The following is a 25,016-nucleotide window of genomic DNA, read 5'->3' as shown; positions in this document are numbered from 1 at the left end:
GACAACAAGGCTGACAGAAGAAGGGAGGGGTAGGGGTGCCTCGGAGCTTAGTCAGCTGAGCGTCTGTCTTTAACCCGGGTCATGATTCCAGGACCCTGGGTTCAAGCCCTATGACAGGCTCTCTGCTCCATGGGGAGCCTGCTTCTTCCTCTCCCTGCCTGTGCTCTCTCTCTCAAATAAATAAAATCTTTTTTTTTTTTTTTTTTTAAGATTTTATTTATTTAACAGAGATCACAGGTAGGCAGAGAGGCAGGCAGAGAGCGAAGAAGGGAAGCAGGCTCCCTGCTGAGCAGAGAGCCTGATGTGGGGCTCGATCCCAGGACCCTGGGATCATGAACTGTGCTGAAGGCAGAGGCTTTAACCCACTGAGCCACCCAGGCACCCCAAATAAATAAAATCTTTAAAAAAAAGGGGGGGGAGAAAAACAAGGATTTTTAATATTTTTCCAAAGATTTTAGTTGAGAGAGTGCGCATGCACACCTGAGCAGGGAGGGAGAAGGGCAGAGGGAGAGGCAGAAGACGACTCCCTGATGAGCAGGGAACCCCACGCGGGTGGGGCTCAATCCAGGCAGGCACCCTGGGATAAGGACGTGAGCCAAATGTAGATGCTTAACCAAATGAACCACCCAGGTGCCCCAAAACAAGGATATTTTTTTTTTTTAAGATTTTATTTATTTGACAGAGAGAGATCACAAGTAGGCAGAGAGAGAGGCAGGCAGAAAGGAAGTGAAGCAGGCCCCCTGCTGAGCAGACAGCCTGATGCGGGACTCGATCCCAGGACCCCGAGATCATGACCCGAGCCAAAGGCAGTGGCTTAACCCACTGAGCCACCCAGGTGCCCCCAAAACAAGGATTTTTAAAGACTAAGAGAAAGAATTACATTGGGTATAAGCAAAAATATCAGGAAAAGGACTGGTTCTCAAATCAATCCAGTTATATAAGTTATATATATATTTTTCTCATTCTACCACAATAAAGAAACAGTCCCATTTTCAAAGAAATTAACCTTTATTTGAAAGGAGACTACTTTTCCTCACACGTATTCTCTAAAGAACTCTATACTATACAATAATAGCCTGCTTAACCATTGTCCTCATACAAAAATTTCTAACAGCAAAGTATACAATTGCTCTAAGAAATAAATAATAGTTGTCCTTCACTGATTAAGGGAATACTTAAATTTCAATAAATTCAACACAAACATCACACTTTAAGTCTTAACAGATGTATTTTAAATACAACATGTTTTGTAGGAGTCCACAAGCTTTCATCTCTTAAAAAATTGACATAATTTTTAGGGTTCAAAAATTTTGTTCTTCCAAAGAAATGAACAAGTGTTTTCTTATATAGCTTCAAACTTTCTACACTCAACTATTTGACTGCTCCATGCCACCCCAGACAAACTTGACATGACTGAACTACTTTATGTGTTACTACCTTCCCCAAAAGAAAGTTAAAAAAGGAGTTCGTTGTAAATGGAGGTCTCTAGTATAATGTCTAATACAATACCAAACACAAAAGAAGCTTTAAAAAGATCAATTCTTTCCTCATTTGATTAGCCAGGAGTTAATTTTCTGTAAAAGCAAAGGAAACAAAAAAAAAAAAAAAAAGAAGAAGAAGAAAAGGAAAAAAAGAAAGAAAAAGAAAAAAAGGAAAAAAAATCGTTTACAAAGCGTAACACTGGGGGTTCCTCTTTTTTACTTAAGATGTTTAACTACTCAAAATGACAACAATTACATCTTTAAGGGGTGGAAACAGCAATACAACTGACAAAGTGTAGATGGTGAATAAACCGAAGATTTTTTTAAGGGTTCTTTTTAAGAAGTAAGAAGGATTAGAAGCTTGGGGAAATCCAGAATTAAACAAAAAACAAACTCAAGACCCAAAACCAAACCAAAACAAACAAAAAACCCAAAAGCAAACCAAACCAACACACACACACACACACACACACACACACACACACACAGAAAGAAAAAGATGTCCTCATCTGCAACCATTCTGTGTATCAATAGCGTCCTGAAAGAGAGCAAAAAACAAAAGTCAAAATGACAATTACAGTTTGACTTGTCTATTTTTTGTCCAACTATCAATAATCTCCATTTACCCTAATTTTCTAAAATAAACCATTAATTACAAATGCCTCTTAATGCTACAAAATAAAAGTATACGTACTTGGGCTGTAGGAACGAGATCTTGATCGTGATCTGTACCGACTATAGTAAGGAGAAGGTGATCTTCTTCTGCAGGAAATAAAAGATTATTTAGCATACCACAAAATCACTCCATTGAGGCAGGTGGAAATAAAGATTCCCCATCATTCAAATACTATTACATTCTCTTTGTGCCAGTTAATACTATAACAGCAAGCATATCGTAGAGCAAAATACTGGGCAAATACAGACAATTAACCTTTCTCAATCTTGAGAAAATCATCTTCCTCTACTTTCTCAAGAAACCATAATCTATTAAATATTTTTATTAACACAAAAGTGCCAAATAATACAACTACTATCTAATTTAGAACAGAAACTACAAATTAAAACATTACCTGTACCGGTAATCGTAGTCTTCATATCTGTCATATCCACGATCATATCCTCTATCATAGTAAGAATCTCGACGCCTGCCACCTCCTCCACCTCCACCACCACCTCCACCACCGCCACCGCCACTACTACAGAAAAATGTAAAAATTTTTACATCAATGTGATTATTTTCCAGTTTCATTTAATAACAACTGGTACTTAACCAAAATTGAGGAGGTAGGAAGATAAGGGAGAAAGAACCACTCTTTTCAAGTCAGTGACCCCCATGTCTTGCTTTGCTGACTCCAGGGTATTACTCTGCTTTGGTTTCCTATTCATTACATAAAAAACCAGGAATGATTTCAGAAAACTCTCAAACTATAAACTATTCTTTTATTAATGCACTACCCAAATCAGGAGGACCTTTTCTTTTCAAGAAGTAGAAATGAAAGGTGCTGGGAAATAGTACCAAAATGCTAAGATGTGAGTGATGACTAATTCAAAAACAATAAACATCAAGCACTTAAAAAGGTTAACGACCCTGAACAGCAGAATTAACTACCTTACACTGAGGCCCAGCCCTAAAACAATTTCAAGCTCTGGTTTTAAATCTTCCGCAGCAAATTTAAACTCTTAAGCACTTTATCCTGTAATTTTTCCCAACTCCTAATCACAGGGACAGTATTTTCACTTTAGTTTTTGTAGGCTCTTCTGACCACATCTTACATTTTCCCCAAGAAGGTTTCAAAGTAACTGAACGCCTATACTCCTTCTTTCTTTCTTTCAAAGATTTTATTTATTTGACAGAGAGATAGAGAGAGAGGGAACACAAGCAGGGAGTGGGAGAGGGAGAAGCAGGCTTCTCGCTGAGCAAGGAGCCGGATGTGGGCCTCCATCCCAGGACCCTGGGATCATGACCCGAGCTGAAGGCAGACGCTTAACGACTAAGCCACCCAGGCGCCCCCCCCCCTTTTTTATAAAAGATTTCATTCATCCATTGGACAGACAGTAGTAGTAGACACAAGTAGGCAGAGAGGCAGGCAGAGAGAGAGGAAGGGAAGCAGGCTCCCCGCTGAGCAGAGAGCCGGACGTGGGGCTTGATCCCAGGACCCTGGGATCATGACCTGAGCTGAAGGCAGAGGCTTTAACCCACTGAGCCACCCAAGCGCCCTTTTTAAAAAAATTTTCTTTCTTTATTTGATAGAGAGAGATCACAAGTAGGCAGAGAGGCAGGCAGAGAAATTGGGGGATGCAGGCTCCGGCTGAGCAGAGAGCCTGAAACGGGGCTTGATCCCGGGATTCTGAGATCATGACCTGAGCTGAAAGGCAGAGGCTTAACCAACTGAGCCACCCAGGTTTCCCTCTCCCTCTTTCACTTTTAAGAAATACTTTCTTTAGGGGCGCCTGGGTGGTTTAGTAGGTTGAGCCTCTGTCTTCAGCTCAGGTTATGATCTCAGGATCCCGGGATCGAGCCACGCATCAGGCTCTCTGCTCACTGGGGAGCCTGCGTCCCCCTCTCTCTGCCTTTCTGCCTACTTGTGATCTCTGTTAAATAAATTAAAAACAAAACAAAACAACTTTCTTCATTTATATATAAAAAAAATTTATAAAAGCCTCTATTTTCTGCATGATGTGAAAACTGGCTTAAAAAAAAAAAAAAAAAAAAGACACGATGCCTGGGTGGCTCAGTGGGTTAAAGCCTCTGCCTTCGGCTCAGGTCATGATCCCAGGGTCCTGGGATCAAGCCCCACGTCCGGCTCTCTGCTCAGCGGGGAGCCTGCTTCCTCCTCTCTCTGACTGCCTCTCTGCCTACTTGTAATCTCTGTCAAATAAATAAAATCTTAAAAAAAAAAAAAAAAAAAAATCACAGGGTTCCGGGATTGAGGCCCACATTGGGCTCTCTGCTCAGCAGGGAGCCTGCTCCGCCCCTCTGCCTACTTGTGATCTGTCAAAAAATACATACATACACACACACACACACACACACACCTCCTGAAGAGTAAAACTCTTCCCTATCCACAAGGCTTCCAAAGTCACATTAAGAACAGAAAGAGAATACTTAAAAGCATACACCATTTTTCTAGTATTTAATAATTTTTCTATTTGTATAGCACCAAGGAAAGAGCCAGGAATGACTTTAACTTTTGATTCTTATTATAGGAAAAAAAATAATTTTATCTTTTGATTAATCAAAAGTTTGCATACATTTCTGGTGAATTTATGGCTTTTAGTTTAGCTTAAAAAATCTGAAATCTTACTGAGTTGGTCTGCCCATGTAGATGCCAGGTGTAGGTGTGTGCGCTCTCTTGGTAATAGAATAATCCACTCGAATTCTTCTACCGTCCAACTCCATTCCATTTGCCCTTTCCATAGCCTTTAAAGGAGAATAGGCACAGAAAGTCATGCATAATTCACTAATGAGAAACTACAAAAACTGCAACAAATTTAACACATTTTCCACCTGAAATTTTAAAAATTATAATTCTCTAAACTTCTTTCCCAAACAAGAAGGGCCAGGATTTTACATGCAAATCCTTGCTTACGCATGTCAACAGCATTGAATTTTATGTGCACACACACACACACTTATTTAAACATGCCTCTGCTGAAAGACTGGGGGCAGCTACTGAGAAACATACAAGTTGGGCAACTCAAGTCTAGGCAACTCCAAGCAGAAACTGCAATTCAGGGGACCAAGTCTAGGTTAGCAAAAAACCATTTCTTAGGTAACACACTGCCATCTAGTGAACTCCAAATATAAAAGAACTTCTAAATCTACCAATAAGTGCTCCTGTCTTTAAATCTGCACTCACATCCCCTATCACTCTGTCCTTCAGCACGAATACCAATAAATGGGATAGTTAACTCCAACTGCTCTACCACATTTGCAAGTTCCTTGGAATTAAGGTAAAATTGCCATTTTCATTTTATTTTATAAAGAAACAAATCTGACAGGGTGATTACGGGAGGACTCAAGAGCTAGGACAAATTTCTTAACAAATTTTGTATTAAAAAAAATCTTGGGGTGCCTGGGTAGCTCAGTCATTAGGCATCTACCTTTGGTTTGGGTCATAATCCCAGGGTCCTGGGATCAAGCCCTGCATTGGGCTCCATGCTTGGCAGGAAGCCTGCTTCTCCCTCTCCCACCCCCTCTGCTTGTGTTCTCTCTCTTGCTGTGTCTGTCAAATAAATAAATAAAAGCTTTAAAAAAACAAAAATCTTGGGGTGCCTAAGTGGTTCAGTTGGTTAGGCATCTGCCTTCTGTTCAGGTCACAATCTCAGGGTCCTGGGATCAAGAGCAGGGAGGCTGCTCCCCCCCTCCCTGCCAACCCCTACCCCCTGCTTATGGTGTCTCTCTCAAATAAATAAATAAAATCTTAAAAAAAAAATCTAATTGTGATATTGTTTTATACTTCACATCAGATATCTTACTATTTTTAAAATTGAAACCTGTATCTCTTAATTGAGAAGAGAAATAAATGACAAATATGTAACCAAAGTAAGTCATAATATTTGATGGGGGAAGTGGATAGCTCAGTGGGCTGATGTGTCCCAGCTCTTGATTTTGGCTCAAGTTATGATCCCAGGGTTGTGAGATCAAGCCCCACACTGGGCTCTGCACTGGGCAAGGAGCCTGCTTAGGATTTCTCCCAGCTCCCAGCTCATGCATATACATGGTCTCTCTCAAATAAATAAGTAAAATTAGAGAATGCTAATTAGAATGTCTATTACATAAATGACTTACAACCTGGAGTGTTATTTTGTCACAATTATCTGGGGTTTTTCAACCTCCAACATTATTGATATTGGGATCATGACCTGAGCTGAAGGCAGCTGCTTAACCAACTGAGCCACCCAGGTGTCCCAGCATCTACTATTTTTGAAAGATATGATAACTTTTACTATCTATTCTTTTTTTTTTTTTTTTTTTTTTAAGATTTTATTTGAGAGAGAAAGCAAACAGAGAGAGAGAGAGCGCAGGGCGCCTGGGTGGCTCAGTGGGTTATGCCTCTGCATAACCTGACCTTATGGCTCAGGTCATGGTTTCAGAGTCCTGGGATCGAGGCCCGTATTGGGCTCCCTGCTCAGCAGGGAGCTTGCTTCCTCCTCTCTCTCTGCCTGCTTCTCTGCCTACTTGTGATCTCTCTCTCTGTCAAATAAATAAATAAAATCTTTAAAATAAAAAAAAAGAGAGAGAGCTTACGAGGCGCAGAGGGAGCAGCAGACTCCCTGCTGAGCAGGGAGCCTGACTTGGGGCTCAATCCCAGGATGCTGGGATAATGACCTGAGCCAAAAGCAGAAGCTTTACACTGAGCCACCCAGGCAACCCAGATATGCTTTTATAATGACTGATTGTGTTGCAATCAAATGCTCTTGATGTACAGATCAATTACCAACTACTATCACATGTAAAATAGTACATTTGCCATTTATTAGGTTTTTTGTCTGTCTGTTTTTTTAGTATATGTGCTGCCGAAGCGAGCACTGTCTGTTTTTTTAAAAGTAAGCTCTATGCCCAATGTGGGGCTCAAATTCACTACCCTGAAATCAAAAGTTGCATGCTCTATCAACTGGGCCAGCCAGGTGCCCTGCCATTTATTAAAATTTGATTGAAACAACAACAACAACAACAACATCACTTACTTTTTTAAAGTAATGGAGCCCAATATGGGGCCTGAATTCATGACCCTGAGATCAACACATGAGCTGAGATCAAAGACTGGGATATTTAATCAACTGAGCCACCCAGGTGCCCCAAAAAGGGTTTGATAAAACTTTAATAACGAGCTTCAAATTCCTTAAAATGGAATTTTCTAACCCAATCACTATGAACTTTAGTATAGCGAAAGCAATCCTTACTGCTCTCTTTATCCAGTATCTATACATTAAAGCAGCACAGCTTCAGGGGCGATTGGGTGACTCGGCTGGTTAAGTGTCTGACTGTTGATTTTGGCTCAGGTCATGATCTCAGTGTTGTGATAAGGAACCCCGCTTGGGGCTCAGCACAGAGTCTTCTCGAGATTCTCTCCTTCTCCCTTTATCACCCACTATGCTCTCTCTCAAATCAAATCTTAAAACAAAACAACCCGAAACAATTCTATGTGTATTTTAAAGAACAAAATGACAGATGAATATGAAAACAGAAAAACAAAGCTCTTTGTCTATACATGGGGAGCTAATTCTATACAAAATTAAACAGATCAAACAAATAATTTCTTTTTAATTTGAAAAATATTTTAAGTAATTTCTACACCCAGCATAGGGGTTGAACTCACAATCCTGAGATTAAGTCACACACTCCACCGAGCCAGTCAGGCACTCCAAAATCTCATATAATTTCTAAAAAGTTAGCTTAATCATCTGCTTGGAATAGGAGAAATGTTAGTCAAAAGAGGACCTTTTTTTTTGTTTTTGTTTTTGTTTTAAAGATTTTACTTATTTGAGAGAGAGAGAGATCACAAGTAGGCAGAGAGGGACGGGGAAGCAGGCTCCCCACTGAGCAGAGAGCCTGATGCGGGGCTCAATTCCAGGATCCTGAGATCATGACTGGAGCTGAAGGCAGAGGCCCAACCCACTGAGCCACCCAGGCGTCCCAAAAGAGGACATTTATATACTTTACTTTTTCCATTAACTCAAACACATATACACTTCTGTTTACAAAGCCAGATTTCAATCAGGATATGCCTATAACAGAAAATATTAGTTGGAAAGTGAAACTGGCAATTTCCAATTTAACAATGAAAGGAAAATTTTTGTTTTTGTTTTTTAAGATTGATCGACTGATTTGGCAGTGAGATCAAAAGTAGGCCCTCAGGCAGGCAGAGAGGTAGAAGCAGGCTTCCCGCTGAGCAGGGACCCTGATTCGGGGCTCAATCCCAGGACCCTGAGACCAGGACCTGAGCCGAATGCAGAGGCTCAACCCACTAACCCACCCAGGGGCCCATTTTTTTTTTTTTTTTTTTTAAGATTTTATTTAGGGATGCTTGGGGGCTCAGTTGGTTAAGTGTCTCCCTTCAGCTCAGCTCAGGTCGTGATCTCAGCGTCTTGGGATTGCGCCCTCTCCTCCCTGCTTCTGCTTTCTCTATTTCTTTCACATAAATAAAATCTTAAAAAAAAAAAAAAAAGATTTTATTTATTTGATAGAGTGTGTGCGCACGTGCATAAGCAGGGGGAGTGACAGGGAGAGAGAGAAGCAGGCTCCCCACTGAGCAAGGAGCCTGAGGAGGGGCTCGATCCCACCTGGGATAATGATCTGAACTGAAGGCAGATGCTTAACCTACACTAAGCCACCCAGATGGTGCTAAAAGGAAGAGTTTGAACCAAACTCAGGTTAGGGAATGAAAGAGAACAGGTTATAAAACGGGGAGACTATTAGTCAATTTTTAACAATATAATCATGCACATCAGAAAAATTTCAAATTGAAAAATTCTAAAATTATAAAAACAAAATTACCTCCTTTGAGTCATCTATTCTTTCAAAATAAACAAAAGCAAATCCTCGTGACCGACCAGTTCGCTGATCATAAACCACATTGACACCACTCAATGGTCCATATCGAGAAAATACTTCACGAAGATCTCTCTCTGTTGTGTATAAACTGAGGCCAAACACTCCAAGACAAGTGTTGGGATCTGGATTTGCCTGGTGAAAAAGATGTGATTTAATTTCAAGCTCCAAATTGAAATAGAAATTAATTAACATGAAATACTTTGCTTAGAATACTCCTCTAATACACAAAGACTATACTATTTCAAGTCCCTTGGGAAAGAAGAATTTAAGAGGAAAAAAACCAGACGAGCTATATTTTTACAGTTCACAGTACACTCAGGCCCTCTTTGGAGTATACTGCCATTGGAGCCTGAATAAAAACATCCCCACCTTTCTAGTCCAGCAATTTTCAGAATGTATCCTAAAAATCTACCATGGTTTAAAGCCACATTTATGGTTTATTCAAATGTTTTCTAGCTTACAGATTTGTACTTAATAGGACTTTATAATTGCTGATTAAGACTTTCCTCCATTTTCATTCTTACCAAGGATATTCCTTCAAACTTCCCACTAAACAGATTTGAAAAATCTATGTACATATTTCAAAACATCATGAAATAGCAGACTCCATCAGAGTTAAGTAATTCAGCATCATATGGTGGAAAAGCACACTACAGCAGTTAAGCACAGGAACTTTAAGAGCCAAGCAGGCTGGCTGAAACCTGGGCTCTGCCAGTTGGCCAAAAACCAAACCTCAGTGTCACATCTCCTAAACTCTTATCCATTAAATGTACTGAACAACTGCATAGTGCTCAGTATGTGTTAGCTGTTATTACTACATCTACTTCTTGTCAGCTTCCCTTAATCCCCACCAAAACTTTTTCATCTCAATATTCTCAACTCAGTTTATGCTTTTGATCTTAATTCTCACAACATGTATTACCCCCAAATTTCTTTTAACTACTCAAAAGTTAAGATAATATATTTAAATGTATACAAACAATATTCATACAATTAATGATGTTTCTGGAGTACCACTTTATTTTTTATTTCCCAAGTAATCTCTATACCCAGTGAGGGTCTCAGACACATAACCTTGAGATCAAGAGCCACATGCTCCACTGACTGAGCCAGCCAGGTACCCTTGGAGTAGCACTTTAAAATAATGGTCTAATCTCATGAAAGTAAGATATTATGCTATGACTAAACACACAAAGTTTTCAGTAATTTTCATAAACCACAAACCCTGCTGCCTGTATGTCTTCTCCGGTTAGACATTGGAGAATGACTTCGGCTTCTTCGACGCCGGTATTCTGGTGTGTATGACCTACTTCGAGACCGTCTCCTATGAGAGTGAGAATGGGATCTGGATCGAGTGTAACGTCTATGAGAATGCCTCCTTGACCTCGACCTTTGAGAGAAATACATTTAGGTAAAGATACTGAAACAATATGGCTAATGACAAAGATCTACACATGTAACCCAGTTCCCTTCAGAGGAAAGGATATTCTTCCTTTTGTTATCTTAATCACTATAATCATCATGTTGTTAGTCTATTCTTTCTACACTTTCTTCACTTTACATTACAAGCATGTTGTAACTCTACCTTCTTTAAAAAGTAAAATATAAACTAGCCCTAAGGAAATCCTGCAGTATTCTGTGACATGGATGAAACCAGAGGACATGTTAAGTGAGACAAGTAAGTCACCAAAAGACAAATACTGTGATTACACTATATACATAAAGTTCTTAGGGTAGGCAAAATCGTACAGACAGAGTAAAATGGTGGTTGCCAGGGGCTGGGAGGAGGGGAAAACAAGGAACCACTGTTTAGTGGGTATAGAATTTCAGTTTTACAAGCTGAAAACAGCTCTGGGGACAGATGGTGGTGATGCCTGCACAATGTGAATGTATTTACTATCACTGAACTGTACACTTAAAAATGACTGAGATTGTAATTTTATGTGTATCTTACCACAACAAAGACAACACAAACCACCAACTACTGTTACTAACACAGTAAAATCCTTTGATTCTTACCATCATATCTTCTCAATATAGTTCTATATTCCCTTCACTGTTTCTTCCCTTCACTATTCATTTCACTGGAAATGAATACCATTTCCTTTCTAACCTTTCTTTAGCCCACTGCAATCTAGCTTCTGCTAAGTTAATTTAACAACCTAAATGCCCATGTAATAGTCTTCATTTCTTCTAGCTTTCCAGAGGACCTCACCCACCCTCCACTGCTGCTTCCCTAGTTCATCTCCTATCTCTACTTCAGTCACTAATTTTCTTTGCCTCTTAATGCAACAATTTCTTTCCTTTTTTGTTTTTAAAGATTTGAGAGGGACAGAGAGCACAAGGAGAGTGGAGAGGCAAAGGGAGAAGTGGGCTCTCTGAGCAAGGAACCCAATGCTGAGCTCAATTCCAGTAGTCTGAGATGACCTGAGCTGAAGGCAGATGCCTAACCAACTGAGCCACCTATGCACCCCTTACTGCAACAATTTATTTACTGTTCATGTAAGCCATCCTTAATAAACATCTTGACCAGAAGTGATCAGTTTTTTGTTTTGTTTTGTTTTTAATGTGGGGCTTGAACTCACAACCCTGAGATTAAGACCTGAGCTGAGATCAAGAGTTGGATGCTTAATCAAACTGAGCCACCTAGGAGCCCTCCTGGTGATCACAGTCTTACAAAATAACTTGTTTAAGATGTTCAATAAATGTTACACATGCTAAGAGCCAGAAAGTTAAAAAAGACAGCACACAGGTGAAGGGAATAAAAGTAGTAAGGGAAGATTATTCAAAACAAAGTAGGCTAATAATAATGCTGGGAGACAAATTTTACTAGATAGATAAGGGCAAAGTGTTTTAGGAATGGCAAGAGCAAAGGTCCCTTGGCAAGACATGGAGATATGGTTCCTAGCAGATTTAGTATACTTTTAGATACTTTCCATTTTCCTTAGCACTAATTTATAGCCTCAATGTAAAAGATAAACATTAATAAGAAAACCTCTCGTTTAACATATCAATTGTTATTTTAATTTTTTTACAAGATTTATTTATTTGAGAGAGAGAGAGACAGCACACAAGCAAGGAGAGGGGCAGAGGCAGATGGAGAAGCAGGCTTCCCTGATAAAGGGCTTGATCCCAGGACCCTGAGATTATAACCTGAGCCAAAGGTAGATGCTTAACTGAGCCACCAAGTGCCCCATCAATTATTATAATTTAGTAATGAAAAATGAGACATTAAAAACCATTTAAGAGTAGCTAACTTTCCTCTAAATCAGATAGTGGTAAGCATTATGAAAAAAAAGACTTAAAAGAGCATGCATGCTCTTTAATGTTCTCAGGTGATGCTTGGGCAGAGAATAAATCAAGTTACTGAATATATGAGGGAAGAAAATTCTATCTAGGCTGGGAGCAGCAATGCAAAGGTACTCAAATGAAAATACGCTAATTTCTGTTTGCATACCCAAATACAACACAGCGTTACTCTACACATGTAGATTTAATTAGAGTGGTTAGTAAATCAAGTTGGATCCTGTATATGATAAAGACAGCTGTGGACTCAAGTACAGTCCTTCAATCCTTTGGTCTCATGCTCCATTGGCAAGCAAACTCCATACAAAGACAAATTATGTCCCTAATCACGAAATTATGATTTACTGAATAACTGTCCAGGTTGTTTTTAAAACTGTCTTTCACCCACCCCTGTACACCTGGAACATCTGATACAGTGAACTCTGCAGTGGTTCACTGGAGTTTTATTGTCAGTGGAAAGGATAGTGGAGGGGCTCCTGAATCACCCAGAGATTGGGGCTCCAGATATACCCAGCTGTATCTGGCCAGCTCCACCCTGAACACACTTAGTCACAATCTTCAGGTAAAGGATATAGTTAGAATATGAATCTTGAGAAATCTTTTCAAATCATTTCGATAATTAATACAACATAGATACATCAATGCTCTCTGTACTGAATTACATGCTAAGTCTCTGATGGAGAAAATTACATTTTCGTTGCACAAATATTGTTGAAATAAAATCAAACTCCAATCCTCAGTGCCAATACATTTAAATCAATCAAAACATTTAATTTATGTTAATAGCTAGTAACTGATAGAGGTTAACCAGGCTAAAAGATGACCGGACTCTGCCTTATCTAAATCTTTATCTGGGGGCACCTGGATGGCTCACTGGGTTAAGCCGCTTCCTTCACCTCAAATCATGGTCTCGAGGTCCTGGGATCGAGTCCCGCATCGGGCTTTCTGCTCAGCGGGTAGCCTGCTTCCCCCCCCCCTGCCTGCCTCTCTGTCTACTTGTGATCTCCATCAAATAAATAAATAAAATCCTTAAAAAATAAAAAAAATCTTTATCAGGAACGTTCACCTTTTTAAAAAATGTATTTATTCATTTGGGGGTGGAAGGGAGAGAGAAAGTGTATGAGTGGGAGAGGGAGAGAGCAGCAGACTCCCTGCTGAGGTGGAGTCTGATCCAGGGCCCAATCTCAAGACTCTGAGATCATAATCCCATGCTGAAACCAAGAGTTGGTGCTAAACTGATTGAGTGGCCCAGGTGCCCCCAGGACATTCATTTCTTTCTTTCTTTCTTTTTTTTTTTTAAAAGATTATTTATTTATTTATTTGTCATAGAGAGAAGCAGGCTCCCTGCCGAGCAAGGAGCCCGATGTGAGACTCGATCCCATGACCTGAGCCGAAGGCAGCTGCTTAACCAACTGAGCCACCCAGGCGTCCCAGGACATTCATTTCTAAACTCTAGGGTTTAAGAAAAATTACTTCATGATTTTGTGAAATATCTATATAAAACACAGCAAAAATAAGGAACCTGGTAAAAACTACATGGCCCTGAAAAATCCAAGGAAAGCATCTTAAGTATTATTTTAAGGACACTTACCTGGATTTTGATCTTGATCGAGAATGGGATTCTGAGTGTTTGGAAACCCTTGATGGACTACGAGATCCTGACCTGCTCTCCGATTTTACACGAGCAGGCGTTCCCGTTGGAGATTTTGACTGAGAGCGAGACTCCTAACAAAGAAGACAGTATTACAAATGGCACTGGTCACGTAGATGCCTAACACCTAACATTTTAAGTACCGTAATTATTATATTGATTGCTCCTGAAAAACAAATGGTTAGGCAACACCCTCCAGAAAAAATTTCAGCTCATTAATAACCCATTGTTAATACTGCTAACTGTCCTCAGTAATTCCCTACTTGAACCAGATCACCAATTCTCTATTAACTAAGAAATCATGCAAATTCATCTACAACTTGATCATACAGACACTGGAACATAAACCATACATTTACTTAACCTAGGACCCATTCATTCTTCCAGATTCTTTTAATTCTACTTCACTCTTGCTTTCTACTTCTCTTCATTCTTCATTGAGTTTTTCATTTTTCATACTTCGTGTATTCTTCCCCAATTCAAACAATTCAAAATAGCCTTAAAAAAAATATTCAAGTGCTTCTATCTGACCAATCTTCTGTTCAATTTTTTCCCCCATTCAATTTTAATTTTCTGATCTTTAATACTTTTCATTAGCCTTCTTTTATCTTGATTTATCTTCCACATTCTTGGAAAAAACTCTTCAATTTCTTCACGAACATTAACCTTAATGGAAAAAGAACATTTAGTATATTTAAGCACGTGGGGATTATAAAACTCTGCTGGAGTTCAGAATGTTATCTATCAAATGGAAAAGCCAGCAGGTAAAGTGCAAATAACTAGCTTATTAAAAAACAATTTTATAATCTTTAAAATTGTCCAAAGTCTAGTTTCTAACAATTAAAGAGAATTTACTGAATTTCTCTAAATGTTTTTACCATATTCTTCACCCTCCTCCTCCCCTTTCATGTTTCATCCTAGTTCCTAAAATGTGAACATTTTTAATATAAATACTTAACCCAAGCATAAATCTAACATTAACTGTAATCACCCACCACCTATGTCTTAAGGTTTTAGCTTATAACTTGAAGATTCTTAGTCATCTTAAAATAAGCTTTCACTAAGCCATGCTAAGATACCAAGGTACAGTTAAAGCGAAGCATTCTAGGCTTAAATTTGAACACACCTACCTAAAACTCATATATTACAGGACACATGCTGAGGTTCAAAGAAGTAAAAAAATTAAATTAGTGAAATTATTAACATCTTTTTCCAAGTATGTTTGACCACTATCTTTGCACACTCCACCCTAATCAGAAACCTATGTTCAGATGTAAAAGAAGCATAAAGAAAAAACTAAGGGGAAAAGAGGGCATGAAATTCTTAAAATTTCCCCTTTGGTTTGTAAGTTACTAATACATGTAATTTTGCAACTGTGCCATTTTAATATTCTGTATTATTCATGAAGTATCATAACATACAAAAATACAAAATTAGTTATCATGGTCTTTACTTCTTGATCCCACCAATTCCATTCATAGTTTTGTGTATTTTATGCAGTTATGCATATATACATACTCCCTTCAATGACTGTATCCTATATCAGAAAATTGACTGGCTTCTGAAAAAGTTGGATATAAATGAAAACTCTCCAAAATCAAATGACTTAAAACTGATTAAGAGACTTTATAAATTTGATAGGTATATGAGGCATTTATGACCAAAGTAGGACAGTCCATTTGAGCCTTGATTATTAGTGTAAACAATCACCCCAACTTCACACCATTTTTCATTTATGCCACAAGACTACCTATCACACAGCTTTCTTAAGACTTTCCTGCTACTTTGAGTTTCATGTCGAAAGACTTATTTACCAAGAACTGTACTAACGCTGTTAGGCCTATTCATTTTTCAGATGCAGACAAAACTGAAATATATAGCTACCTTTCTGTTTAATATCAACCTTTCCCATTTAGCTACCTACAATAAGTCTTTCACCACATTTCTGATATTCTCCTAAATTTCTTGACAAATGCCTGGAGCAGGCACAGCAATTCAGGCTTCTTCATTCACTGAAACTGTAAAACTGGAAACTGTAAAAGCAGCATATTCAGTACTTAAAAAAAAAAAGTAATGGCTAATTTGCTTGTAACTGAAGAATCACACAGGATAGTTCATTAAGCTGAGAAGAGTATCTTCCCCTCTCTCAGCTTTCCCTTCTATAAAGTTGATCCTGTGGTATAACATTTATGATACTGTTGAACAGCAGTTGATAGAACAGTATCTATGAACATCACCACAGCTCATGTTATACATATATTTCAGAATGCTTTGCATTCTATGACACTCTAAAACCCTGAATTTTACAAATATATAAATCAAAGTCTTATGTGTGTACATTCAATGTCCCAGTCTTCCCTCATAAATTTAACAGTTGAAAATTGCCATTTCTTAAGAATTAATGTAAACAAGGCTACTTAATAACATCTTAAATTATAAAGTTTAATTTTCAATTCTGGCATAGGAACTCATTGGAAAAAATGAAAATTTCCTTTTGGTTAACAAAACATTAAGAGTATCTTTTTAAGATTATCTTTTCAAAAACAAAACAGAGTATCTTTTCAAAAGACATTAGGATACTTAAAAAAAAAAAGTCTTGCTTTTTATAATTAAGATGTCACAAATACCTAATACCTCCTTGGTCATCCTTCAGTTTTTATACCAGGGAAACCTGAATCTGCATAAATTTCTTCATGAAATCATTCAAGGTTAAGAAACAGTCTTAACTCCCTTGTAACCCCTAATTTGTCACTATCATTCTAACTTCCAAAAACAATTTAGAAACTTATCTAAAAAGATAAATCAATACCTGTCAGTAAGTTTAACTCAAAGAATAAACTACAAAGCATAAAATAAACTTCTAATTCTTCAGAATTATTTTTACTGCAATACAAAAAACAAAACAAACAACCCCCCCCCAATCATTCTAAGAACTGGTAGTTAAGCCTTCATGCACACAAAAATGGTCACACGAATATTTGCCATTTTTAAGTAACTTTGTTTTTTAAAACCTAGTACCAAGGGAGTACCATTTTCACCAAACTGTGCTGTGCATTAGAAACCAAGGTACAACAAGTCCTTTATGGACAAATGCTAGATTATTCTTTTCTACCTTTGCCCCGTCTTCATTATGAAATGATAACTTCAACTTTTTCCAAAGAAATGCATTAAACTATTCAGAATTTGGAAACTGAATTGAAATTTCAAACAGAAAAATAAAATACTAAGAAGGGATGTTACCTGTTTCAATACCCTCTACTAAACCTACTCTTAAAGCTGTCCCATCAAGAAATTCTGCAAATTCTTAAGTGGATCCAGCACCCATTTAAAAATATGCTGTCTAGGGCGCCTGGGTGGCTCAGTGGGTTAAGCCGCTGCCTTCAGCTCAGGTCATGATCTCAGAGTCCTGGGATCGAGTCCCGCATTGGGCTCTCTGCTCAGCAGAGAGCCTGCTTCCCTCTCTCTCTCTCTGCCTGCCTCTCCATCTACTTGTGATTTCTCTCTGTCAAATAAATAAATAAAATCTTTAAAAAAAATATATGCTGTCTAGTTGAAATGGGCAGACTGACTCAATCAAATCATATCCACATTTTTAACAACAAACAGGCTTCCAGTCGACCTTACCTATTATAAACCAGAAGCCAGGCAGAAAGTTCCCACAGTACAACCTGCTTAAACGGTGTTGTTTGTTCTCTTAACTATTCTTTATTATCAAGGTACCTCATGTGGTAGCTGAAGGACACAGCCAAACCCCCCCCTCCCCAAAAACAAAAAACAAAACAAAACCAAAACGCTAACCATGAATACTAAGTACCACAGTGTATCCAATTCAAGCAATCTGTGTTAAAATACAGCTGCATTTTACACACTGTAAATAACCACAACCGTGCACTATTCCTTCAATCAAGGCAAAGGTTATTAAATATATGCACACATTGTTGCAGAACATGAACAATTCCTACAGTAAACAATTGAAGACTTATCTTTTAATACAGCTAATATCATATAATAGGTGGAAGAAAAAAATTCCAACAATATATATGCTTAGTACTTAAACCCCATTAAAATAAACACGTAACACATAAATGTTAAATTGTAACCCACTCTATTATTATGGCAATGCGAATTCTATGCCAAGTCACAGTGCCATGTTTATACAAATTCACATCTGTAATAGCATAAACTTTTAAAACAAACTTTCTCAAAATGTATTTTTTTCCCACTATTTTATGAAATTGGAGATCTATTTCCATAGAAATACATTAGTGCATTTGAGTAAATTTTATGTCCCAACGGGGGAGAGGTACTTAAATTACTCCCAATAGCTTGTAATATTTACTGTACTAAGAACTTCATTTTGGGGGGTTTAGGGGAAACTTCTGCTTATCCAATTCTTTAATTTCAGTCTGCATAAATAGCAGTTCTTGAGTATGACGGACTCTTAAGCTTATAAAAGAAATACTTCCACTCTCTTCTTAACGCATTATTGCTATTAAAGCAATTCCTTAAAAAGAAAATATCTATATGCTGCATTCTAAGTGAGATTAAAGCAGTCTTTTCTTCTGCAAAGACTCACAGATATTCTAACAGTCTTTACATTCTCTAAAGTTTAAAATAATTTTGGAAATGCTTAAAGAAATTACGTAGGAATCGGCACTGATGCACACATTACCAAATTCAAATTATTCTCAACTGTGAAATTACCTGTAAAATTTATATCATCTTTCATACAAATTTTAAATGATTTATAAACCAGCTATCTTGTACATCATGATCAACTGTAATGTCCAAAAATTTTAGTTATATTAAAAGCCAAAGAGTAACAACTAAAAGCAAACTGTTTACTAAGAACCAATTACAGAACTTTCTACTTGGGTTCTCATCTTCTAATATCATGGGAATATTTATGAATCTTGAGTAAGAAAGACTTCAGGGCCTTAATTTAAAGAAAGTTAACTTCTTCTACCTCAGATTGGTCAGGCAGCTGTAGTCACTTATACTTTTGGTGAAAATGATTAGACAACAAGGATTATACACAACTACATAATGACATTAACCTAAAGGTGAGAGGGGGAAAAACCACATTTCCTTTCATTATTCCCCTCTCAATTTTTTTTTTTAAACAATGTTTACTGATTCGTTTCCCCATCTGATCATTGCCATTTTCTCACCAGCACTTCTGTCCTGCTATATTTATTACAAAGGTCAACAAATAACAATCAATATTAACTCATTTAGCATGCAAATGTATACCTTTTACAAAGGTCCCAGGGTTAGTAATTTGACACCTGAGCACCCACTGACAGTATCAAAGAAAAGGTTTTCACTGTTAGGAAGATTCTAGGAAGTTATTATGTTGATTATTGATGGCCATTTCACACTTGTTACACTACATATGCCATAGGTTAATAATTTCAGTTCACTTACAAAAATAAATCCATAAACAAAGACCATCTGTATTTTTTTACAACTCTCATTCCTAAATATTTAAATCCCTTCAAATTCCTTCAGCTATCAGGACTTTTTATTTTCATTTTATGAATGGCACAAACCATTAAGCATCCATGACAAATCTGTGCACTGCAGGCACATTTAGTTAACACAACTTCTTTTAAAAATCCCTTCTACTTAAATTAAGCAAATTAGCACCCTTCAGTGAAAGAGTCTCAAATATTAAAGTCTGAGCATTAAAATGTTTAAGTTTACAAATTCTTTGCTTAAAAAAAATGACAATAAAAAAGCATTAAAATTGCATAAATGATAGGACTTAACTTTAATAAATTAAACCCAAGACAGTGTTGTCTTGGGTTTAATACTGTCAGTTTCATGAGAAAGGAAGTCTTACCCTTTTGTAATAGGTTGATGAGATAGATGAAATTAAACTGAAAAAACTAAGTATTTTTAAAAGCTAAACTGCTGACCTGACATTCTTATCTGTAAAACAGAGATTCTATTTGTATTTCTTTTTAAAGGAAGGGAGAAGGTAAACCTCATTTGTGCCCTCACATGTATTAACATTTCATCAACAGAAAAATTAAAAGCCTAGTTTAAAGTTTTTTTGTTTGTCAGTAACCAAGATGGGTTTTGAATGGCACAGTCATCACACCCATTATTACAAATCAGATTTCAGAAAGAAAAAAAGCTTCCCATATTTCTGCTATTCTTTAACAAAATATCTTTACATACATTTTAATTCCCAATGGGTACAGAGGAATCTGTATTTTGCTTTACACTTCTGTCATCCAGTCAAACCATCTAATGTATTATGAAGGGGGAACACTAGGGGTTGCTTAAAAATATTCTAGCTACAGGATGCCAGAACTCTGAATAGGAGGCAAGTATTATTTTTCCTCTTCAATAACAATTATGGAGTTGTAAGATGGATCCCTACATGAGAATCATAAACCTCTATTAAAAACAGTGGGCCACGGGGCGCCTGGGTGGTTCAGTGGGTTGGGCCTCTGCCTTCGGGTCCTGGGTCCTGGGCTTACAGTCCTGGGAGGCTCTCTGCTCAGCGGGGAGCCTGCTTCCCTCTCTGTCTCTGCCTGCTTGTGGTATCTCTCTCTGTCAAATAAATAAATAAAATCTTAAAAACAATGGGTCACTGTATGAGAAAAAAATTGGGCTTAACATTTTTCTAAAATTGGTTAGAAAAACAAATTAGGGATAGAGAGTAAATAAAATGGCAAGGAAAGCTTAAACACCATTTCCCTTAATTTCTATGAAGGAGACTACAATTTTTTTGAGACCTAAATCCTATTTTAGTTGAAGTTGTGTGAAGCAAACAACTCTTTTTAATGATGATGACAAGCAAATTTATAGCTCAAGTGCCAGCCACACTTTCAGCTCCAAAAGACATTTCCACTTAAAATATTTCTGTTAAGTTGATATACATGTCCCCAATAAATTGCTTTAATGAACCTATTTATTTTAAAGGCACCCCTCTTCTTCTGGATCCCTTGAAAATGTCTCATTCATTCTTCATATCCCACTTCTGTCCTGTATAGAGTTTTCATAATTTCTTTCCTTAAATAGCTCAAGTATGCTTTGCTGCTCCTCTAGTACCAGTTCTTCTGTTCTTTACTAAAGTCCTTTCATTATGCCACTCCCAGAATTAAGAATCCATATATGCCTTTTTACAGCATATCGGATTAAGTCCAAATCCCTGTATCTAGAAATAAAGACCCTCCATTATCTGACTGCCTATCTAGCAAATCTATCCTCTCACTACCCTGACAAACTCTTCACTGTCATATCCATCCAATCAATCTGTTCCCTAACCATAAAATCCAACGTGAGTTTTACATATTAAGTAAAGCATTTCCTTTTCCTAGCTCACAAAACTACTCAACTCCATTTCCTAAATTCCCTATTAATTCTATCACAGGACACTTGATTATATACTTACTTTTACCCAGATATGAGCTGTCAGCCATTTCAAATTGGACTTTAAGTTTTTTCCCTCAAGAACACCTGACTTTTACTAAAAAGGCAGATGCTCAAACAGTTTTACTTCAGGCAGAAGGGAATTTTGTTTGGTTAACTATTGGGATTACTTATCACAAAATTCAACCAATTATAATTTTCTATCCTAAAGTTCTTTTACTCCAGTCCTCTACAATGGAAGAGATAATCTATAGTTTTTAGCAAACACTATTAATGTGTCTGAGATGCTGAAGTACAGTGTGCTCCTTTTTAAAAAGGAAATCAAAACATATACAGCAAAGTGTATATATGCAGTGAGCAATGGACTCTGACCTGTAAACCTGACTCCTGGCTACATGTTCTTATAGGCCTCAGTTTTTAATTTCTAAAAAGGTATGAGTACTCCAACCCTTGTAAAATGATTCTAAGTAGTACATTTGAAAATATGTCAATGAACTGATGGTGAGGTAGTAAGATTAAAAATTGCTATAAAAATAAGAACTATTAGTATTAGTCCTGTTTCTTCAATGTGTTCTGCAGTCTCTAGAAAATTACCCTCTAATTCTAGGTATCTTTTCAGTAAGATGGGGTTAATATGTACTATTTATTCCATAAATAAAGCAAATGAAATCTGACCTGTCAATGTTTCCTCTACTTTTAGTTAAAAAAATTTGAAGTGTAACTACTTAAAAAAACAAAACTTCCAGAACATCATTGGAAGAATCCTGTTTTGAGCCTCTCTAAATGGTCATTACATTTAGATATAAAGATAACACAACGTATTCTATAAAACTTTTTTTTTTAAAAACTGGTTTGTGGTTAGCAGATAAGAAATCACAGTAGTTTAAAAACCAAAAGCACTAAAAATAAACAAAACAACAACAACAAAAAAAAACCCAAAAGCACTAGTGAGTATTAAATTAAGAAACAATTAAAAAAAAAAAACGAAAAAGTACACTTCAAAAAGCTTCTGGCATTCTTCTAATTCTTTAACCAATTACAAATAAAGACAATTACCCCAACCTACAAAAGAAAAAAAAAAAAAAAAAGATGTGACAGGTAAGGACAGGCCTATTCAATCTGCTGAGTTCATTTACATTAAAATACACTTAGGTATCACCTGTCAAAAAATATTGTCATGACCATAAACACCGCAAGAGGGGGGATTGAGAACTCCTTTTTTAACTAACAGAATATTAATGCCTACATGCATTTTAGCATAAACTGGGTATGAATCTTACATATATTGCTTTCTCAAGTGGTTAATGTGACAGTTATCTAGAACTTGTTCCATTCCTTGACAACTAATTAAGACGTAAAAACTTAAAAGGAAAACAACATCCCAAATAGCAGTACTCTTCACTTTCCCACAAACGAAATAAAAACAAACATTACAAAAAAAATAAATTTCTGTATTAAAGTCAATGGAAGGAAATATTAGTGGATAGAAAAATTTCTTTCCGTAACTTCCTCACATGATCAAGAACAAGCAGCTTGCAATCACCAAATACTTTTATTACAAGATTTTTAAAAAGTTTTGCTCAATCAACACCTCATTCTAAGAAAAAAGCAGGTTCAACTACTCACTTGTATCTGTGATTTAGATTTTATTTTAAAAATCCAATCTTAAAGGCATCAAAAAGTAGTTTCGTTTCTAACCCATTTAAACCTTTTTTCTCAAAAAGAACAAAAGCCTAAATCCACCTTCTGATTTAACTGTCTGGTTCCAAGTATTTATATTATGAGCTTCTAAAAAAGACAAAATTCATTCCATCCGAGCACACACCTTAAGTGTTTTTATGCGTTTCCCCTAGTGACTAGAATACCAACACAACAGCAAGAACATGCTGCCTGGGGATTTTCTTTCCAGGATTTCATACTAACCCACTTCCACCAATTACCACTACAGGAGGGTAACTTCAGAAGTAGAACTCCAACTATCAATGTTCTACTACATCTAGGCTGAGGAGAACATATCTTTGTGATCCTTGTATTTACTGACCCCGAATAATGGAAATCCTTGAGCTCCCTTTGTAGGTGGATGGGGTGAGAAGAAAAATGGAAGGAGGTCTGTAATTTTCAATTACAGAACAGTGTAAAACTGCTAGCTATTTTTAAAATACTGGGCCACAAAATTTGTTCAGTTATGTAAGATTAAGAGTTGTTTACCGTAAAAACCTGTAAAGAAGTGGTTTTTAGATGAAAGATCATAGGAAGAAAAGCATTCGAAGTTGAGATATAAAGGAGAGAGAAAAAAACCCAACATCATGGAATTAGAAAAAAATCAGGCGTTATAGCATTTCCACATTCATTTTGAAGTGAAAAGAAAGCAGAAGGGACATTAAGGGAAAAGGGCTCCTTGCGTAGTTTTCCCCTCACAGCTCTCGTCTTAAGAACGCTTAAGGGTCGGTGCGGTCGTTGACTAACCACTTCATTAGGCTCGTCCCACCTTCAACCTCAAGGCTTTCGCCTTTATAGACGCAACGCCGCCGGTTCCAACAGAGACGCGGCCGCTCACTGCAATAGAGAGCCAAGGAGACACAGGCCCCAGCTAGTCCCACGCCAGCTTCTCCCCGCCCGGACAACAGCCCGCCGCAGTTTCGACCCCGAGACCCTCTACGATGCTCGGGGTCGCCAGAACACCGCAGGAAGCACCTACCACTATCCGGCCGGAGGGGAACTCCCTGCCGTCTCCTCCCGCCCCACCGCGACTGGGACCCACTCCTCGGAACAGAGATAAGGAAGCCTCAGGGGTGGGGAGAAGGGAGGGCGCACTGCGGGGTGTGGGGGGGGGGAATCGGACCCAGGAGTCCAGGTATCAGTCAGTCTCCAAAAAAGGGGGAGAGGGGTTATCCGCGGTGTTTGGGGAAAGAGTGGAACCCAGAAGCCATCTTGGTATGTAAGGAAACAACCGCGATGGCTCCAGAGGCTGCTCCCCGCGGGCCCCCGCAGGACTCCCCGCAACCCCGCCCGACCGCGCTCGTCCCCGTGAAACCCCGAGCATCGGGCCGCCGCCGAAGACGGCTCCCGCGGCTTTGTACTCACTCTGCCCTCGAAGTTGTTCTCCTCTACATCACTCATGTCGGCCAGGTGCTCCCCAGAACTAAATAAGAGACAAGTCTCGGCTTGAGGGCCGATGGCCTAATCAACCGCTGACTGGACCGTGGGGAGGAGGAAAGAGTCGGCAACAACGGCCGCTCCACTCCACTCCCACTCGGTCGCAGGCTCCGGCAAGATGGCGCCGGCCCCGCCAGAAACCTTCTGGCCTCCCAGTGCGCGACGTAAGGGGGCGGGACGTCTCTGTGGCGTCACTAGCCCCGCCTCCCGCGAGGATTTGTGGCGGTCCCGGCCTAGCAAGGGGAGGGTAACCTGTGTTGGGAGTCTTGTTGGGTTGGAACAGACTTCCCAGCAGAGTGACCTCCCAACTTAGGACCCCTTTCTAACACGTCAGTTCTTTTTCATTAGCCAGATGAGCTTTTATTGACGTTGGCCCCTTTAAATATTTTCCGAATGGATTCTGATGGAACAGAACTGGAGGCATATACAGTATAAAATGTTCCTATTTGGGCGTATTTTCAGCACTCTATTACTTTTC

At 38.2% G+C, this 25,016-nt stretch overlaps 1 protein-coding gene and 1 pseudogene across 10 annotated transcripts in view; one reads left to right on the top strand and one right to left on the bottom strand.

Moving 5' to 3' along the window:
* Positions 1-989: 989 nt before the first annotated feature.
* TRA2A (transformer 2 alpha homolog) lies at positions 990-24,697 on the bottom strand. 9 transcript variants are annotated; one of them, XM_082693761.1, is made up of 10 exons: positions 24,467-24,691; positions 23,849-23,938; positions 14,350-14,662; positions 13,937-14,070; positions 10,264-10,429; positions 8,983-9,171; positions 4,787-4,902; positions 2,552-2,677; positions 2,176-2,243; positions 990-2,019 (listed from the first exon to the last, which is right to left on the bottom strand). In XM_082693761.1, the coding sequence occupies exons 5-10, from the start codon at positions 10,294-10,296 to the stop codon at positions 2,009-2,011; spliced, it is 543 nt and encodes a 180-aa protein (XP_082549887.1). In that variant the 5' UTR covers positions 10,297-10,429; positions 13,937-14,070; positions 14,350-14,662; positions 23,849-23,938; positions 24,467-24,691; the 3' UTR covers positions 990-2,008. The 9 variants fall into 9 exon arrangements, with proteins under 9 accessions (XP_082549887.1, XP_082549891.1, XP_082549893.1 ...); XM_082693765.1 differs by having other exon boundaries at positions 14,361-14,662; XM_082693767.1 differs by lacking the exon at positions 23,849-23,938 and having other exon boundaries at positions 14,361-14,662; positions 24,467-24,697.
* Positions 24,657-25,016, top strand: part of LOC309844986 (large ribosomal subunit protein eL6 pseudogene) — a 28,127-nt pseudogene continuing 27,767 nt past the window's right edge. The window contains exon 1 of the transcript in view: positions 24,657-24,785. The product of the transcript in view is annotated as a large ribosomal subunit protein eL6 pseudogene (transcript). The remainder of the gene's footprint in view (positions 24,786-25,016) is intronic.

The sequence above is a fragment of the Mustela nivalis genome (genome assembly GCF_964662115.1).
Source record: "Mustela nivalis genome assembly, chromosome: 12".
Classification (NCBI taxonomy): Eukaryota; Metazoa; Chordata; class Mammalia; order Carnivora; family Mustelidae; genus Mustela; species Mustela nivalis.
The sequence above is the reverse complement of the archived record's forward strand: the minus strand, read 5'-3'. Positions and strand labels throughout refer to the sequence as shown.

Bases quoted from the DNA above. Each gene is read 5' to 3' on its own strand.
- TRA2A (XM_082693759.1), bottom strand. From the start codon at position 24,502: ATGAGTGATGTAGAGGAGAACAACTTCGAGGGCAGA. The intron at 9,172-10,263 runs GTTTGTGGTTTA...CTTTTTCACCAG, and splicing joins GAAGACATACAGGCAGCAGG to GCAAATCCAGATCCCAACAC. The intron at 4,903-8,982 runs GTAATTTTGTTT...TCTCCTTTAAAG, and splicing joins GAATAGATGACTCAAAGGAG to GCTATGGAAAGGGCAAATGG.